At 48.5% G+C, this 18689-nt stretch overlaps 1 protein-coding gene and 1 pseudogene across 1 annotated transcript; both read left to right on the top strand.

The window, feature by feature from the left end:
• Positions 1-3977: 3977 nt before the first annotated feature.
• Positions 3978-5649, top strand: LOC136463119 (inorganic pyrophosphatase 2-like; annotated as a pseudogene).
• A 1712-nt stretch (positions 5650-7361) lies between these two features.
• Positions 7362-11066, top strand: LOC136463118 (mitochondrial carrier protein CoAc2-like). The gene is given in 8 exon segments (XM_066462149.1): positions 7362-7415; positions 7417-7521; positions 8893-8978; positions 9068-9275; positions 9449-9575; positions 9662-9846; positions 9921-10040; positions 10585-11066. Coding segments are annotated over 8 exon segments (1008 nt in total). The 5' UTR covers positions 7362-7376; the 3' UTR covers positions 10723-11066.
• The last annotated feature ends 7623 nt before the right edge of the window (positions 11067-18689 follow it).

The following is an 18689-nucleotide window of genomic DNA, read 5'->3' as shown; positions in this document are numbered from 1 at the left end:
GGTGGCAGACGGATGAACCAAGGCAATTGTCGCACCAAAACGGTGTCCACACTTTGTTATTTTTAGTTGTAGGAGAAGGAGATATGCCTTGTTATGTGATGTGATGGTTGGATGGTGATGTGGTTGGTGTATCAGGGTTGGCCATGAGGCTTCCCTGTGAGGTAGATGGTAGGTTGGCGCGACGGGAACGTTGAATCCCATGTGGGTGGTGGTGATTGAGGAGTTCTAGAGATATTCCTTGCCTTGACCTGTTTCTTTGGTGATACCGGCCAGAGTGAGAGGATTTACCTTGGAGGGGTGCACTTGGTGCGTGGGGTGCCCCGAATCTGGTTCTGATGGATATGATGGATATGATGTGACAGGCATGTGGTGGTGGCTACCCATGAGAGGTGGGCCACATGATATAGGTGGAAGGTGCTTGCTCTGGCCAATTAAGGACCGTCGTGGGTTGATGCCTGGGACACGGGACTATGTTAAATGTGCACGCCACAGGCCCTAAATGGATGGGGCCAGTTCTGTTGAGTTAGTGCGGACTAAGCTAGTTCTGTGGGAGGAGAGGTGCATGGGGTTTAGCCCTAGGAGCATAGTGAGAAGGATGCCGATGGTTTTTCCGGCTACCCTAATCATGATCCCAAGTGTATATGTCGTGCTTTATGCTACTCCACTTGGCGGCAGACTGGCGAGGAATGTGCTAGTTCTTGAGTGGTGTTCGCCTAATGCCGCGCAACGTCGATGATGGTGATCCTGTTGGGTCCAGGTGTACACACTCTGTAGAGTTAAAACTATATGTATAGCCGTGATCTCGGTCATGATCATTCCTGTGAACTGTTTCACCCCACTAGTCTTCTCTTGTGCTATGCTTTTCTCCCCCTGAAGCAAAGGTACGGCTTGAGGCCGATTAGACAAGGGACGTGCGGAGGCCGCATCATCGCTTAGACTGAGTGTATGAGGGTGATGTGAGGGATGATGAGAGGTGAGATGTGAGATATGATGACTGAGTGGTTGGTGAGAGTGAGTGCTTGGATTGGGATTGGAGAAGAATTATATATATTTACGCTTCTGCATGCGCTAAGGATGCAAACCACAGCTAAACTATTAGGATCGCCAGATCCCTTTATTTTCTATTTTCCACTAAAGGTCATCGGTGTTGACCATGGCCTGCACACATCTGGCGGTGCGTAGATTTTTTGACTTGCAGTGATGTTGAGATTAGTAGCTAGTTTTGTTCTACACTCAAGGATGCCTCTGGATTGGAGACCACCAAGCTTCGCTTCCATGATAGAAGGACGGTGATTTGATTGTTGTTAGTTATATCCAAACTATTGTAATATAACCATTTGTGCACTCTGATGTTGTATGACTCTGCAATCAGTTGTAATTTGGATGCTCGTGATAGCCGAGATATCCTGGGACTATCATAGAGGGGCAAAAAGGTCGGAATTCCTATTTTGGAAATCCCAGTCTGTTACACCATGACCCGAACTTGCTGGCTACCGTAGTTCCACACCAAGTAGGCCATGGCCGCCGTCGACGTTCTATGTTTCAAGTGTTTCAGGCATTTCAGACTTTGTGTTTCAACTTGTTTTATCTCGATGTTGTAAAAGTAGATCTACAATGTTGCATATGTTGCAATGACAATGTATGCATATTGCAAGCCTATGTTTCAAGTGTTTCAGTTGCTTCCAATGTACTCCCTCCGTTCCAAATTATAAGTCGCTTTGACTTTTTTGGTTCATCTATTTTGCTATGTATCTAGACATATTATTATATCTAAATGCATAGCAAAATAGATGTACCAAAAAAGTCAAAATAACTTATAATTTGGAACATAGGGAATATGTTTCAAGTGTTTTATCTGGATGTTGTATATGTTTGCTATGGCTCTATGCACATGTTTCAAGTGTTTCAGATGTTCCAAACTCATGTTGCAAGTGTTTTATCTGGATGTTGCAAAAGTAGGTCTCGATGTTGCATATGTTGCTATGGCTAAACACGCATGTTTCAAGCGTATATTTCAAGTGTTTCATCTGGTTTAGACGTATGTTGCAAGTGTTTCATCTTAATATTTCAAAAGTAGATCTGGGAGAGCACATGTTTCAACGACGCCGGCGTGGCTGGCGGACAGCTGCCTGCTAGTGCTAGGAGGGGCCGTCGTGAGTCACCGTGCGGGCACCTATGACCAACAGATGCCTCCGCAGCGTGCATCCACAGGCAGAGCACGTGACGGGACCCACGTGGGACCTAGGAATGGGCACGGGTGCGGGATGGGCTGCTGGGGGCGCGGTGCGACGTCCGGACAGCGGGGACGCCGGACGCTGGATGGAGATGTGGATTCGGGTGGTGGGATGCGGTGCGAGGATAACGCACGGGAGCTGTGTGCGGACACGATATCCGTTCGGACGTCCGGACGCTAGCCCAAACACACATTTATAGTTCACAGTGCACACCGACTAGGATTCCTCCAAATTTCTTACGAGACAAACCATTCTATAGGGATTTCATAGAATAGAATTTATAACAACCCAAACCTTTGTTTCGAAGGGCTACAAATAGGGAATTTTTCCATATTTGCTTTGTTGTTCCAACTATTCTATTTTGTGGGTTGCCGTTATTATTATATTGCCACAACATCCCTTTGATCCTACTCAAATAACGGGGCTAGCTACTAGTTGTCTGGTGGCTGTTATATCCTCTTGAAACGTACTGTCTGTCCTATTCCACTACGGCACAGCTTCAGTTTTGACATTTGGTTAATGATGAACCGAATCAGAAACTCTGATGGAACCACCTGATGGATGGATCCGCGGTATAATGGCATCAGTTCCTCAGGAATCATCATGCAATCGAGGCCCACACAAGAGATGGATGCTTGCCACGTACAGGCGTGCTGATTAAACCTAACAAAAGACGTACTGATTTGGTTCTTGTATATATTAGGCCCCGTTTAGATCCAATTTTTTTTTGGATTTTGGCTACCGTAGCATTTTCGTTTGTATTTAGCAATTAGTGTCTAATTATGGACTAATTAGGTTCAAAAGTTTTGTCTCGTGATTTCTCATCCAACTGTGCAATTAGTTTTTTTTTCGTCTATATTTAGTACTCCATGCATGTGCCGCAAGATTCGATGTGACGGGTACTGCACAAATTTTTTTGGAATCTAAACAGGCACTTACTTATCTGATGATTGTGGTCCACTGGATGACTGGCGGCCCGCCGGCGCTACCCAGGTCGCATGCATGCAGTTGTTTCCAGTTTTGATTCTGCTGCGCAGGAGCTAGCATCCGTGTTGCCGACGGAGGACGACACACTGGCGAAGCCATGCATATGCATGACTGCAGACGCACGCGTGGCTTGCGGCCGGCAGGGTGCCCGCCGGAGAGCTAGCTCTTGTTGTCGGAGACGTCAGACGTCGTCAAAGCTTAGCTTAGGTAGCACACTACCGTACCAGCTGGCCACCACCGTCTCCTATATGTGCAGGTGCAACATGCAGCTGCCAATGCACGACAGCCGTGTTGCGGCCTTTCCCCTGAAATCTGGGACTGTATGCCAGTCTGCCACGCACACGTACGCAACGCAAGGGCCGTTGTAACCGCCTCCACTGCAAGCGGTGGCGGGAAAGCTTAACGTACGTAGCAAGAAGACGCGCGCTTTCAGCATTAATCAAAAAGCAATTGCGCTAATTACTAAAGCAGTGGAGCAAGAAACAAACTAAACAAAGTACTAAACACTCGTGGGCTCTCGATCGGAATATTCCCAAGAACAGGATCGATTCGGTCGACGGATACCTGGATTTGTGGTGTGCACCCGGCCATCCCGGCGATCTCAAGGCCAAACCCAAAAGCAGAATTAGGCCCTGCATTTGACGCCATCAGAGCGCATTAAGGAAGGGCACGGTGCCGTCTCCCCTGCGTAACGTCCTGCATACGTGTTGCATCCGCCAATTCCGGCCGCGTCGTCGAGCTGCCATGGCCCATGGGTGCTAGTGCTACGTCGCCTAGCTAGCTTCCCTATAAATGCATCGGTCCAACGGATCCGCGCTCGATCAGCCTCAGAGCAAGCTCTCGTCTCAGTCCCAGCTCTCGATCGTTTTCCTCTGCTCGCTCTGAAGTCTGAACAATAAATGGCGGCGAGCAACGGCGCCCCTCTGGTGGTGTTCGACTTCGACAAGACCATCGTCGACTGCGACAGCGACAACTGGGTCGTCGACGCCCTCGGCGCGACCAGCCGGTTCGACGAGCTCCTCCGCCACCTCCCCTGGAACCACGCCATCGTAAGAGCCGCCCGCTACTGGCTGCACAATCCCGCCTGCATGCTCTGTTTTCTCGGATTTCGAATCGTCGTCGTTTGATTTGTCAATCCATCACTGAAGAAAGGAGACTGAACAGTTGCGATTCACCGATCGATCCACCTGGCTTGGCTGCAGGATGCGATGATGGGCGAGTTGCACTCGGAGGGCAAGACGGCGGAGGACATCAGGGGCAGTCCTCACAACGGCGCCGCTGTCCCCGCACGCCGTCGCCGCCATCAAAACCGCCTACGCCCTCGGGTACGCGTTACGTGCTGCCTGCCAGCCTGCGCTGCGCATGGCCGCATGGCCGACAGTTCTTTCTTGATCCTCTCCAGATCCTCTGCTTGGTGCGTGCAGGTGCGAGCTGCGCATCCTGAGCGACGCCAACGCCTTCTTCATCGACGCCATCCTCGCGCACCACGGCCTGGCCGCCTACTTCTCCGGCACCGACACCAACCCGGCCCGCGTCGACGCCGCCGGCCGCCTCAGGATCCGCCCCTACCACGACTTCGGCGCCGGCGCACACGGCCACGGGTGCGCGCTCCCGACCTGCCCGCCCAACATGTGCAAGGTGATCACTGCTGACCCACGTACGCACCACCGTCCAAACTCCACAGATGCGTGCTCTTGATGCCCATCATATATGTCACTTGCTTTCGTTCAGGGTAAGGTGATGGAGAGGATCCTCCGCCAAGAAGAAGAAGAAGCAGCTGCCGCCGCAGCCTCGGCGGCCGGCTCGGCGAAGACGCAGAGGCGGAGGAGGGCCGTGGTGTACCTGGGCGACGGCCGGGGCGACTACTGCCCGTCGCTGAAGCTACGGGAGGGTGACTACGTGATGCCGCGGGCCGGGCACCCCGTGTGCGACCTCATCACGGCCTCGCCGCCTGCCGCCGCCGTCCGCGGGTGGGCCGGCTTCGAGGACCTCGCCAGGGTGCTCCTCGGCATCGTCGACGCCGAGATCGCCCGCGCCGCCGCCGCGGAAGAAGAAGACGCTGGCGCTGCTGGCGCGGGTGTGGGTGTGGGTGTGGGCGTCGTCGTCGTGCCGGCGGACTGCCGCGCGCTGCCCCTGCCGGCGCGTCAGGAGGCGCTCATGCCCCAGGCGGTCCGCGTGCCCAACTGATCATCGTGTTCTGGTACAGGTGGATGCGTGGACAATGCGCGCCAAATTAGTACAAGTATTAATAACTCCAGGCTCCATGGATTGTGCTGAGTGCCGACGACTGGATCATGCTGGAAATCTGCTGCTTCGCTTGAAACTGAAAGCCAGTTAATTGCTGGTTTCTTCAGTATGTACCATGATATATATACTAGTACTAGTGTCCACCCAAGATATTCCCTTGCTGCTCGATTCTGAGTGATTCGTTGTGTCAGGCTAATTAACCTTCATCTTAAAAATCGACCAAAATCAGAGACGCGGGCAAAACGGGACAAAAGTGATCGTAGGAAGAGCTAGAAATGACCGACTTAAAATGGCATGGATTTTTAAGGTCCAACGTCCAAGCATTGGAGCAGCTTCCACTGGGCCTTTTTAATTGAGTCGATTGTGTCTTTCTTATTGGGCCTAGGGTAGTTGCAATAGAGAATGGGCTTGGGTCAAAACCTGACAACTCGTGGAGAGCAATGGAAACAGAGAAATGTTGGCCTCGACGAAGATGTTGCTCAAAAAAAAAAAATCGTTAATCTCACGGGCCCTGTTCTCGTGCTCTTAAACCCAACTTGATCCGTTTTTTTTTTTGTCCAGAACCGTGTTTTTCTCTTACAAATTTCTCTATAATTTCTCCAAACCATCCAAATTCCCCTAGAACCATACCATCCGAACGGGCCACGATCCCTTTACTTTGCACGTTCACTAACAGATTATGCGAAACGTATCTATGTCCGCTGTAAACTCAACTTTGCTAATGCCAGCCATGCACCTAACCCAAAGTCATCTATAAGTGCTTTGCGGACATAGATAAATCTCGTTCCGTCACGTGTCAACTCTTTTGGATTAATATTTACAATCACCCTGAGACGAAAACCAATATGATTACCTCTTCAGTCTTACTCTTACTCAGAAGCTAAACAACCGAGAGACGGGCGGTCCTTCCACTCAAGAAACCGTCGACGCTGCTTCTTGCGGCGCACAACGCTCGACACTAGAAACACTCGGATCCGTCTCGAAGAGATCCTCGTATGTTAACACGAGGATTCCTTGATTCTATCTGCCAATGTTCTCATTTCTCTTTTTAAATCTCTCGATCGTTATCGACATATTTATGTTGGAATTGATTCGTTTTCGATATTACCATAAATCTTGTTTTCATTCACATTCACGGTCTCCGTAGTACAAAGTAAAAGTGAAAATATGATATGATTTGTCTTGATCGAGCCCGTTCGTTTCCATTCACAGTGATGATCAATGAGCTTTTCATTAGTGTGCCTAGTTTAATCAGAGGCTATTTACAAACACCTGTGTAAAATGTAATAAACAACTGTGGTCACGTGCATCGATGCAAAAGGCAGGAACACCATCTTTCGACGTGTTCGTTGGTTGGTTTCTGGACTGGTATAGGCTGGCTGGTGCTGGTTTATTGTGAGATGAAAACACTGTTGGTTGATTGAATAAGCCTGACTGAAACCAACGAGCGATGTTTATCTCAAAAATCTAAAAATGATAAAAAACGTTTCAACCCTAGCTATTACTTTTAGACATTATTATTTACAAGGATTTTCGTTGGCATACCAGATACCCCGTGCACAACAAAAACTATCGAGGTAGCAGGAACCACGCGTGTCTATTTTACTTTATAAAAAAACATTCCCATCTCGACGGCTACGCGCGCCCACCACCAGTAACCAGCCAACTGCTATTCCGCCACGGCCACGGCTGACCGGCGGCTTCCTTTCGCTTTCCGCCGGGCCCACACGGCTCCCACTTACACGTGGGCTCCGCGCCGCTTCATGGCATTCTGATTCCTTTCCTCATTCCGCCCCGCGGTCTCCCTTCTCTTCCACCTCAACTCGCGTCGCCTCCGCCTCTCGCTCTCCTCCCGCCGCCCGCGCGACAGGAGGGGAGGGGGAGGAAGCGGGCGGGGGGCGGTGCGGCATGGACGCGCGGGCCAGGGAGGCCGTAGAGACCAGCGGCCCCGGGCTTGCCGCTCGCCGTGCGGGAGCTCCTCGCCGGAGGGGTCGCCGGGGGAGTCGCCAAGACCGCCGTCGCGCCTCTCGAGCGCGTCAAGATCCTGTTCCAGGTGCGTCGCACACACGATCCTTGCGCACCAGCGCGGCCGACAAGTTTGTCTTTGACAACGGATAGCGATGTATCTTGGTTCAATGTTGCCGTGGCATAATTTGCCTCTCTGGGGGACCGGGAGCTGAGATTCGTTTTCGTGTGGAGGCTGTTCTCGCCCGATCTTGGACGCTGGATTCTTTCTTCGCTCGTGCACAGTGTTGGGTTCTGCAGTATTATATTTATTGTAATTATAGATGCAAGTTGCGTGATCATGGAATCTTGAATGGCAGGTGAACTTCAACAGTCATGCGACAATCTAGTTAGTTTACAGTTTGCTGGAGGTGTCAGGTTGAGGGGATCGGTTCTTCGTAACCCGTAACTCATTCTTTGTTCTTGGGTAGTATTGTGACCTGAAGGATCTGTATGACATGAAAGGTTTACGAAAGTGGTTGGTTTCTTCGTTCTTGAGATTGAATGCGGTAGAAACATGCTCCTATTGGTAAATTAGACGGGAACCTCTGATAAAATATGAACTGGAACAAGACTTGCAGCGTCTTGATTGATGTGATCATCATGTGTAGCAGTCTGAGCTTCGATGAAAGGAGATCCCCATTCGGTATTCTATCTTAGATGACTACTGTCTCTCTTTGGTGAACTCCCTGTATTCCGAATTTCCCATGCACATGCTACCTTGTTACTAGATAAATTGATAAACCAGACCTACTATTATGTACAACAGAAGAAAGCGGAGGGGGGGGGGGGGGGGGGGGGGGTGGGGGGGCGGCGGAGGGGTTGGAAGTACCAGCCTTGTGGGTGCATACAGCATCCACCGAGACTCAATGCATAGTGCGCCTCAACAGGTGACACGTGTGCGTGCTTATCAGAGACTCCGCTCGGCTTGAGTCATGACGTCAGCCGATGCATGAGCGACTAAAACAACGTGGAGAGGCGCTTGACAACGAACGTAGGATCTGCAGGCTCTCCACGCCTCCTCCATTGGAAAGGGGTATGTACGGAGTTCGGGTGGATGCTGTATCCACCCAATTTTTTTTTCCATTATGTTACAGCAAACTACTCCTTTTGGGAAGGAAGTTATGTAAGCTTAGCAAACATTCCCAGCAACCTTGATATCAACTTATAACTGTCTGCTAGTTTGGCTGATAGTTGGAATTCTTCTTTCAGAAGTGTCTTGTATGTGCATCACATTTAACACTGGTAGCTAAGAATTGCCATCATGAAACTTTGCTTGTTGTCACTGTTTGAAAGAATTATAGTCCAAGTCAATTATTGTCATGCTTTGAACCTGCGCTTATAAAGAGTCCTGTTCCTCTATATCACTATGAATATTCAAATAGCCTTCTAATATTTAAAACTATGTTGGAGCTTCCAGACAAGAAGAGCAGAGTTTCGTGGTTCTGGATTGATTGGATCCTTCAGAACAATCTATCGGACAGAAGGTCTTTTAGGGTTTTACAGGTTTGCCTCTCCCTAATTTGCATGACAAATGGTAGTCTATTAGTACATGTTGCACACTTGAGCTTGACTTTTGAATTGTCTTTCCTTAGGGGAAATGGAGCTAGTGTTGCTCGAATTGTTCCTTATGCAGCTTTGCATTATATGGCATATGAAGAATACCGCCGGTGGATCATTCTTGGCTTTCCTAATGTCAAGCAAGGGCCTGTTCTTGATCTCGTGGCCGGATCGATAGCTGGAGGAACAGCTGTCATATGCACATATCCTCTTGATCTAGTCCGCACAAAGTTGGCTTATCAGGTTGGCATCCTTCGCTGAACTGGAAAACCACACTTCTGTTGGATTTCAAGTCACATTTGCTGTACTGTGTATCAACATATTCTCTGAAAAAGGATATGATTAGCATAATTTACTTATGAACATATGTCCCATTTGATTGTTTATACCTTTCTAATTAGTTGTCCTCTCTGCAGGTAAAAGGTGCAGTGAATGTGGGTTTCAGAGAATCTAAGCCCTCTGAACAGGTTTATAAAGGGATCATGGATTGTGTCAAAACAATATACAGACAGAATGGATTGAAAGGCATATACCGTGGCATGGGTATGCATGTATTTGCATTTCACTCTTTTCTCAAGGCCAGTTTCTGATATACACCCAGCTATTAACTAAAATGTATTGTTCTTCAGCTCCTTCACTATATGGAATCTTCCCTTACTCTGGTCTTAAATTCTACTTCTACGAGAAGATGAAGAGCCACGTTCCTGAAAAACACAGAAAAGATATCATAGCAAAGCTTGGTTGCGGATCAGTTGCAGGTTTGCTAGGTCAGACAATAACATACCCCCTGGATGTTGTTAGGCGGCAAATGCAGGTATTGTTTTGCTCATAGCATGTGGCCATAAAGCATTTATATGTTCTAAATAATATGTGGCGCATCATTTTCAGGTTCAAGCACTTTCATCATCCAGCCTTGTGGGTAAAGGAACATTTGAAAGCCTGGTTATGATTGCGAAACAGCAAGGTTGGCGACAACTATTCTCAGGATTATCTATCAACTATTTAAAGGTGAGATATTTCCTTTACTGTTCCAGTAAAAGTTTATTTAGTAGTTTTTTTCCTTTCTAATTTTGGCTGCTAGACGAATGTGACAGGTAAGCAGAAGCTGTTAAAACAGTGCAATTCCCATGGTCTTGACTGTAGAACTTGACTTTGGCTGAAGTTCTGATTTGTATTGTCCCTGGTCTCCAAAGTTATTTCTTCATTTAAGAACTTGCCTTTTGATGTCAATTAATTAATTAATTTAGCTGAACAATGGAGTTGTTAGAATGTTTTACCAAGGGCTGTGGTTCTGGTTGTGTGATCATTATTTACTAGTACTGCTATTTTAATTTGGAGTTTGGACACATCTGCATGTTTTCCTTTCTCTTCTGTGCTCCTGGCATAATAAAAGAAAAAAAAAGAGTGCCTCACATGATCTGCATATATTATTGATGATATGGTTATGAGTTATGAGTACTGCATACATAATGTTTATCTCTCAATACTAAGTCAGTAAAGTAAATATGCTGAGTTTAATGTTCAAATATACATCTTACACTTGCTTTCACAGGTGGTGCCATCAGTAGCCATAGGATTTACTGTTTATGACTCAATGAAGGTCTGGCTAAAAGTTCCATCAAGGGAGGACACTGCTGTTGCTGTCTTGACAGATGAACGAAGTAATACAGCTCCTATCCCCTCCAGTTAGAATGTGTCTTTAACTCTCTTGGTGATGTGATGCGATGCTCCTTTCTGCCTTACCATTCATAAGGCGTGTAGTATAGCATTCTTTGTTGGAGCTGCATCACCATAGCTACTAGTCTTCTCCAATGCATTGGAGAAAATAAATTCGACCATTATCAATAAGTGCCATAGGCAAGTCGTCGATGCCATGAAAAGCATTGGCGTTTAACAGGAGGAATAGAATTCCAGGCGGATTAGCGTTTCTTTGTGGAATTCCACCCTGTACAGACTCTGTATATAGCCGAATAGCTTGTGTCAAACAGAAGCTCTTGGAGAAAGTAAGAATTCAGAGCAAACATTGCTTGTGTTCATGCTTTGGATCTCCTACTGTCATAAGCTTCTTACAGTAGGTTCGAGCCTGCAGGTTTGACATGTATGCGTCCCCCTTTTGCAATGAGTACAAAGAATCTATGCCTTGCATTCCCCACCCTATTGGATTCTTGCGGGTTGCACAACACGGCATCTAGGATTTTGGTCAGATTCCTTCCGTCTACGATCTAGTATGGAAGTAGCTTCTAGCCCGTACTGGTTCTCTGGATTCTTTCCAAATCAAATTCACATTTTACAGTTGAAGTTTGTAGGAATGTACTACTATCCAGTTAACTTGGGTAAGGAAAGCTCGTGTTCTGCTCCACTATTTACGACGAATGAAAAAAGAAGGGCAAGGCTTCAGCTTTGCAGACTGTGGAATTCAGACATTGTGTGCTTGACCACAACTGCCTTTGCATTGTGGTTACTCGTCTCAAAAACTTTCAAAAAAAACCATCGCTTGAGGCCTACTTTCAAAAAAAAAAAAAAAAAAAAAAAACCCATCGCTTGAGGCCTGTAAATCGTAAAGTTGTTCACGCAAGAAGGAACGGTAAAGTTTTTTTTAGTACAGACGTACAGTACTGGTATGTACCACTACAGCAGGGCGTGATCATTCGCGTCACGCGGAAGGCTCTCCGCATATGCCATATCCCAGAACCTCAGTTTTGCATTGCCATGTGTAGGACCTCGATGTTTCACCTGCATAAGCCACCGAGTAATATTATCTTCAATCGCAAGATAAATCTATCTATATTTTTCTTTAATCAAACCTTTTCCCATTTTATTATTGACAGCTAGAAAATGGTACTCTCTTGTCTCAAACAGTAGTTCGTTTTAGCTTAGGTATATAATTTTCGTTATGCACATTAATGTTTGTTATGTTCTCTTGAGAACTGCCCTAATACTCCCTCTGTTTAGGAAAAAAATGTAATTCTAGCACAGTGTCAAGTTAAAGTATCTTGAGTTTGACTAACTATATATAAAAAATTGTTAATATTTATAATATCAAAATAATATTTTATCTATATATTTGGTCAAACTTTAAACATATATAAATAAATAATACATCTAGAATTGTTTTTTTTTGGATGGAGGTAGTATTTATAAAAAAATAAAATAATCTATAATTTAGAATAGAGGTGTCGGGTTTATAAACCCGGGGTCCCTAATGGACCTGCTTCCCAGCAAAAGCTCGGCCCAGCAGACGACGTTGCGAACAACGCGCAACTCCTGGGCCGGCCCAGATACCCAACAACAGGTCTAAAGGGCGATCCAGTCTCCGACTGGAGGGCCTGGCCAAGGAGAGGACGACGCTCGCTTCCGACTCCGGCCGCCTCACCGACCGGAAGGCCTAGCCAAGGAGGGACGACGCTCGCTTCCGACTACGGCCCGCCTCTCTGACCGGAAGGCCCGGCCAAGGAGAGGATGACGCTCGCTTCCGACTCTGGCCCGCCTCTTCGATCGGAAGGCCTGGCCAAGGAGTGGACGACGCTCACTTCTAACTCCGACCCGCTTCTCCGACCGGGGGTACACCGAACCTCTGCTTACAGCTCTTTTTCGACCGACGCGGTCGGAGCCAACTGGGAAACAACCGAATGGGGACGCTCGCTTGGAAAGGACCTAGAGAAACAGGCAGAGCAAATAAGACAGGGCGCTCAAGTCAACCGCAATACCAAGGGCCGTACCCTGTAAGCCAGCACTGTCAGGCCATATCAGAAGGGTGCTCTGCAACCTTCCAGACATATCAGAACACGAACAGTGTTGTGGGCACTGACATTTGTCCTACAGTATGGTAGACGCCGATATTTGCCATACCAGAAGAGGATGATGAAGCCTACCACATGCATCTGGGCATCAACAGTATTGTGTGCGCCGACAAACCACCTTGTACCCGATGGCTTGGGCGACAAGACTAGGTAGCACACACACTCTCTTTCTCTCACACTCTCTCTCTTGTAAAGCCGTCCTTTTCATCTATAAAAAGGTATGCGCTCTCTTAAAAAAAGAGGACGATCGATTCACATAGACGATTCCAACGAACAACAGATGGATCATTCCGACTCACTCTCTGCTAGCTTTGGACATTCCAAAGCCGCACAGAGCACATGCTCGAATACTTAGCACACGTAGGAGCTCCCGTCACTCTCGACCCTTCGGTTCAGAGTCCGACCGGATCTCTTACACCCCACATCTTACTCCCTCTCGTTTGTAACCCCACAGCAAACTTCGAGCACCTAGGCTCAGGAATAAAGTCACCGACCGAATCAGACTGGACGTAGGGAACATTGCCTGAACCGGTATAAACCCTATGTTATTGAGTGCTAGGCCACATCCGATCACAACGTATGACAAAACTACAAATATTTACGTGTTGGTCACTTTTTGCACCGACGACTGGCGCCGTCCGTAGGGAAGACGCCGTACGTTCATGCTTTTGGTCATCGGATGGCCCACCTTTCTGCCATCTTCGGCATAGTGGGCTCAAGCGATACGACTCGCTTTGGCTCGCTGGAGTTTCCCATGCTCCCACCTGTTGGGATGTGGGTTCCTCCCATCTTCGAGCCGTCCCAGGCCTTCCTCTTCGGAAGCCTAGACTTTGTCGTCGACCGGCTCAGCGTGCTTCACCTCCGCGACGAGGCACTTGTCCCAACGCCCATCGGAGGAGGAGCGTCCTCCGTCGGCTCAGGGCCACCCGGTGACCTATCTAACGAGGCGCCTGCACTTCGTTCCAAGCCCACGCTGGGCTCAAACCCCACTGTGAGTAACATACATACAGTTCTTTACTCGCTTTTCATATTTTCTGTCGACTCTTCGGAGGGACCCCGTTGTTCCTGCCACGACTGCCATGCGATCGGTTCCCCTATGGCCTCGCGTCCCCCGTAGACGCGTACGCACGAGGGCTCTGAAAGATGCTGGCGTCGCCCCCTCTCACTTCTGAATTCATGGGGATGGCGGGCTACGCTCCTGCCTCTTTTCATGACCTCATGGATGATGTTGAGAGCGATGGCTCCAGCATCGGTGATGTCGTGGCACCTAACCACCCTCTGTCCCGGGAGTGCGCTATGGCGGGCGTCCTAGGACAGCCACCGGTGGTAGCAGAGTCTCTACAGACCCACACCCCTCCGGACCCTCATGTGGAGGCCCTCGCATGTGCGTAGGAGCACAGCGAGGAACAACAACAAAGGCGGCAAAACTAGCCGCCACCTGCGTCGGCGCGCTCGACGCAGCACCCGGGGTCACGCCCGCCAGGTCTAGCGCGACATCATGGACGAGGGGAACAATCCCCCCACAATTCACTCGGGCTAGCCAGAACATCACCGATGCGGCGATGCTTTTTGCGCGGCCTTCCAGAGCCTGTCGACCCTAGGAGCAGGCAATCCACCAGAACCTCTAGGTGCTAGTGGAAACCGCTGCCGTTCAACAGGCGGAGAACACGTCGCGACACCGACTCGCGACCTCTCTCCCCACTAGGGGAGCAGGGATGCACCAAACAAATCGCTCCATCCGTTCACCACTATAGTCATCGGGCATAGAATAGGAGGCCGCAACTGCACCACGGCATGACCCGACGCCCGCTCCACACCGAACCCCTATGCGCGAGCGGCTCAGGCTGAACCAAGACGCTCGTAGCGTCATCAACAACAGTTGTTAAGCTCGACATGATGATGACGTCCATCGAGGGGCAGTAAGAGCAGGCAACACGGGCCCTGGCCGGACCATCGAGGGGAGCGGTGAAACATGCTCCATGCATGGTCGCCGACCCGATGACCGGAGTCTCAACCTGGATGGCCTGGGACCACGGGCCTTTGGGCGACGCATCCAGAGAGCACCGTTCCCACAGCGCTTCCGTCCGCCTACCAACACCGCCAAATATACCAAGGAGATGAATCTCGGTATTTGGCTTGAAGACTTCTGGCTCGCCTGCCGAGTCGGAGGAGTGGATGATGACCACTTCATCATTCAATACTGAAAGGATCAAGATGCCCAAGAGGGGGGTGAATTGGGCTAATTCTAAAATTTTTTGCAATAAATAAACCCTACACTTAGCCCACTTCACTCCTTGTGTCTAGAAAGTGATTCTATTGATCTACCGCACAAAAATTTAGCACCCTAAGTTCTAATCCTACTCTAGCATGGTAATTTTAAGAATGTAAAGACAAAAATTGAATTGCTCAAATGTAAATGCTTAAAGTAAAGAGAGGAGAAGGAACGCAGTGATGTTTTGCCGAGGTATTGGAGAGTCACCACTCCCCACTAGTCCTCGTTGGAGCACCCGCGCAAGGGTGTAGCTCTCCCTTGATCCGCATAGGGATCAAGTGCTCTCTACGGGTGATTCTTCGACACTCCATCGTGGTGAATCACCCACAACCACTCACAACTTGAGTTGGGTCATCCACAAGCTCCGTCGGATGATCACCAAACTTCTAATCACCACCAAGCCATCTAGGTGATGGCGATCACCAAGAGTAACAAGCAAGAACTCTCACTTGACCACAACAAGCCTAATGAGAAGGGTGGATGCACACTTGCTACTCTCTTTTCACTAATGAGGCCTTAATCTTAGATTCTCAAATCTCAATCACCTCACTAGGCTCTTGCTCTCCTTGGCACTCTCAAGGGTGTTTCTCAGCTGTTAAAATGGGCAATAGTACTCCCTTGAATGAATAGAGGAAGTATTTATAATCCCTCATTCAAAACAAACCGTTATATGACTCTGCGGGGTGACCGGACGCTCCGGTCAAGGTGACCAGATGCTCCAGTCAATTCTCCACGTCACTGAGCTGTTAAGTTATGATCGGACTCTGACCTGCGTCCGGTCAGCACTGATCGGACGCGTCCAGTCATAAAAACTGCTCTCTGGAACCTTATTGATGTTGATAGAACTCTGGCACCCTGCATCCGGTCACTTTGCTGCTCAGCATTCGGTTAGTAGCTGGAACCTGACCAGCGTTTGGTCAGCACTGACCGGACGCGTCCGATCAGGATTCTCCCTCTCTAGAACCTTACTGGAATTGACCAGACTTTGCACCCAGCGTCCGTTCACATTTCTCTCAGCGTTCGGTCATAACCAGACGATTTCACCCTGATCAAATGAACTGACCAGACTCTGCGCCAGCGTCCGATCAACATTTGACCCTCCATTCACTTCCAACTCGAAATCTTATGTGAATGAAGTTCGCTCCAATTGATCTTAGGGCTACTTAGGAGCTACCTAGTGCTAGATTTGATAAGTGTGCACCACACCTAACCCACTAGACTCACCTAGGTCAAGCTACTAGTCCATACCTATCGATGTTTGACCACCGATAGCCTGCCACGGGGGTACCCGGGGCAGTATGTTCGGGCTTCAGCGTATGCAGAACTCGATGGTTAACGCAAGAGACAATCGATTTATCCTGGTTCAGGCCCTCGATCGTGGATCGAGTAATAACCCTACATCCAGTCGGTGTTAGCCTTTGCGTTGGATTCACTATGAAGTGTTGTGTTGTACAATTGTTGTCTTGAACTCCTGATCTAAGGAGCCCTGTCCTCCTTTATATAGTCAGGAGGTTAGAGTCCTAGTTGGTTTACATCAAGAATTCCTAGTAGGATTACAGAGTAATACTGCTACTAAGATTACAGGGGAAGAATCCTAATTAGACTAGGTCTTCTCCCTTCCTTGTGGGGTATCCCGTGGGTCCCGCACCGACAAGCCCCCGAGCACTTCATGGTTGAGTTCTGGAAGCCTCGTCTTATTCCTTCAAGTCTCGTTGAGCAGGAACAAGCGTCGTCCGAGTGCTTTCTTGAGCGAAACCGTGTAGCGCTTTGTGAGATCTTTGCGTGGTGTGTACTTTTTTGAAGAAAAAAGTACTCCCATTTGGATGTAGCCCCCGAGCCTCTTGCTGTTTGGCACAAGGAGCTTGAGGGTCTTTTCTTGAAATCTTCCTGATTCTTCAGTTGAAAGGCTCCCCGACTTCCTTGTTGAAAAGAGCTCTGATTTAGCTGTGTTCGGGTTCTTTTTATCGGAAAGAGCTCGGATATAGCTATGCCCGGGTTCTTTTTATCTTGTGGCCCTGAAGTCGTCTGTCTTGAAGAAGCGTTCTGAGTGATGTGCGCTTTTTTGGAGAAAAAAGTGCACTCACTGAGTGTAGCCCCCGAGCCTCTTGCTATTTGGAACAAAAAGTTGGAGGGTCTTGAATCTGAGTTGTTCGATAGAACTGTATACCTCTCCTTTTGCAGCCCCCGAGCATATATCCAGGTTGTTTTGTTCAGGAAGAACTCGGATGCAGAGTTTTGGCGTATTCTCTGGTAGTCTGCTGTTGTCAGATGTAGTTGTATGGTGGTGGTTGAGTGTGAATGCCTTTTGTTCATGAGTTGTACTGTGTTGGTATATTCTTCCGAATATGCTCGTCTTCGAGTACTGTTCCCTCTCGCCTGAGTCTTCCATTATTGAGTCCTGTCTTTTCACTAGTGTCCTTTGTTAGGCTTATTTTGTTGGTACTCCTAGTCCATAGTGCACCGCTCCTTTGATCTATAAATACCCTCTCGGAGTGCTTGTTTTCATCCATTGAACATTCTGTTGAAACCTTCGGGGTCATGAACATGGTAGTTTGTGAAGTAGAGCAGCCCCCGGGCGTGTTTTGTAGTTCCTGTGTGTCTTGTCGTAGCTGGAGGAAGTCTTGTGATAGGGATTAGAGGTAGGCTAATCCCGCAGCAGCATTGTACCAGGATGTACGTGGCGGTAGTTGGAGGAAGTCTTGTGATGTGGGCTTCGTTCCTTCATCTGGCAGTTCTGGGTTGATCCTCGTCGCCTGTCCTGAGACTGTCCGGTGCAGATCAACACCATATCCAGCATCACATCGGTCTTGGGTAGACAGATGTCTGTCGGCCTTCTCTACTCCGTGTTGTCCTACCGTGCTGCTGATTTCCGCCTTGGATGCACTGCGTCCGTCCTTTGAAGAAAACAGTGTAGCCGATGGCGGTTTGTCCTTCCGAGTAGCAATTTGGGACACGTAGTCGTTCCAGAGCCTAGCCATATCTGTGTTCCTCTTTGCTACTTTGCTTTTCGTGGTACCGAGTACGTTGGGTCTTGTAAGATTTGTAATCTTCTATTTTTGAAGTTGCTTGTAATGGAAAGAATCTTGTCTTCTGAGTTGTCATTTATTTTTCTGCTGTAGTTCCAGTTGTTCATGAGATTCCCGAATTCTTTCCATAAGAACAGAGTTCTTATGTTCCTTGTGAAGTAGCCCTTCTTTTCTTCATGGTTGACGGGTTGTTTTTGCAGTAATCTGATAACTCCGCAGTAGTGCTGGATGGATAAGTCTGAAATCTGACCGTTGAATTATACCATTGTGTGGATTTGTGCCCTCCGTCATTTTAGCTGTGTCAGTAAATGGACCGTTGCGTTCTCACACGGTGTTTTAACGGGCCTGGTGGGCCGTTTTTATCGCTGTAAAATCTATTTAAAGACCCTTCATCTTCTCTTTCTTTACTGCCCTTCTCTTGCCTTGAAACCCTAGCTCTCAGACATCCGTCCGTCGCCATTGCTGCCGCCGTCTTAGCACCGCCGTCCAAGCTTTCTCTTCCCCTAGTTTCTTTTTTGCCTCCTGTTAGTACATGGGTAAGAAGAAGGCCGCAAGCAAG

The sequence above is a fragment of the Miscanthus floridulus genome, chromosome 7 (assembly GCF_019320115.1).
Source record: "Miscanthus floridulus cultivar M001 chromosome 7, ASM1932011v1, whole genome shotgun sequence".
Taxonomy (NCBI): domain Eukaryota; kingdom Viridiplantae; phylum Streptophyta; class Magnoliopsida; order Poales; family Poaceae; genus Miscanthus; species Miscanthus floridulus.
This window is presented reverse-complemented; position numbering and strand designations above follow the sequence as displayed.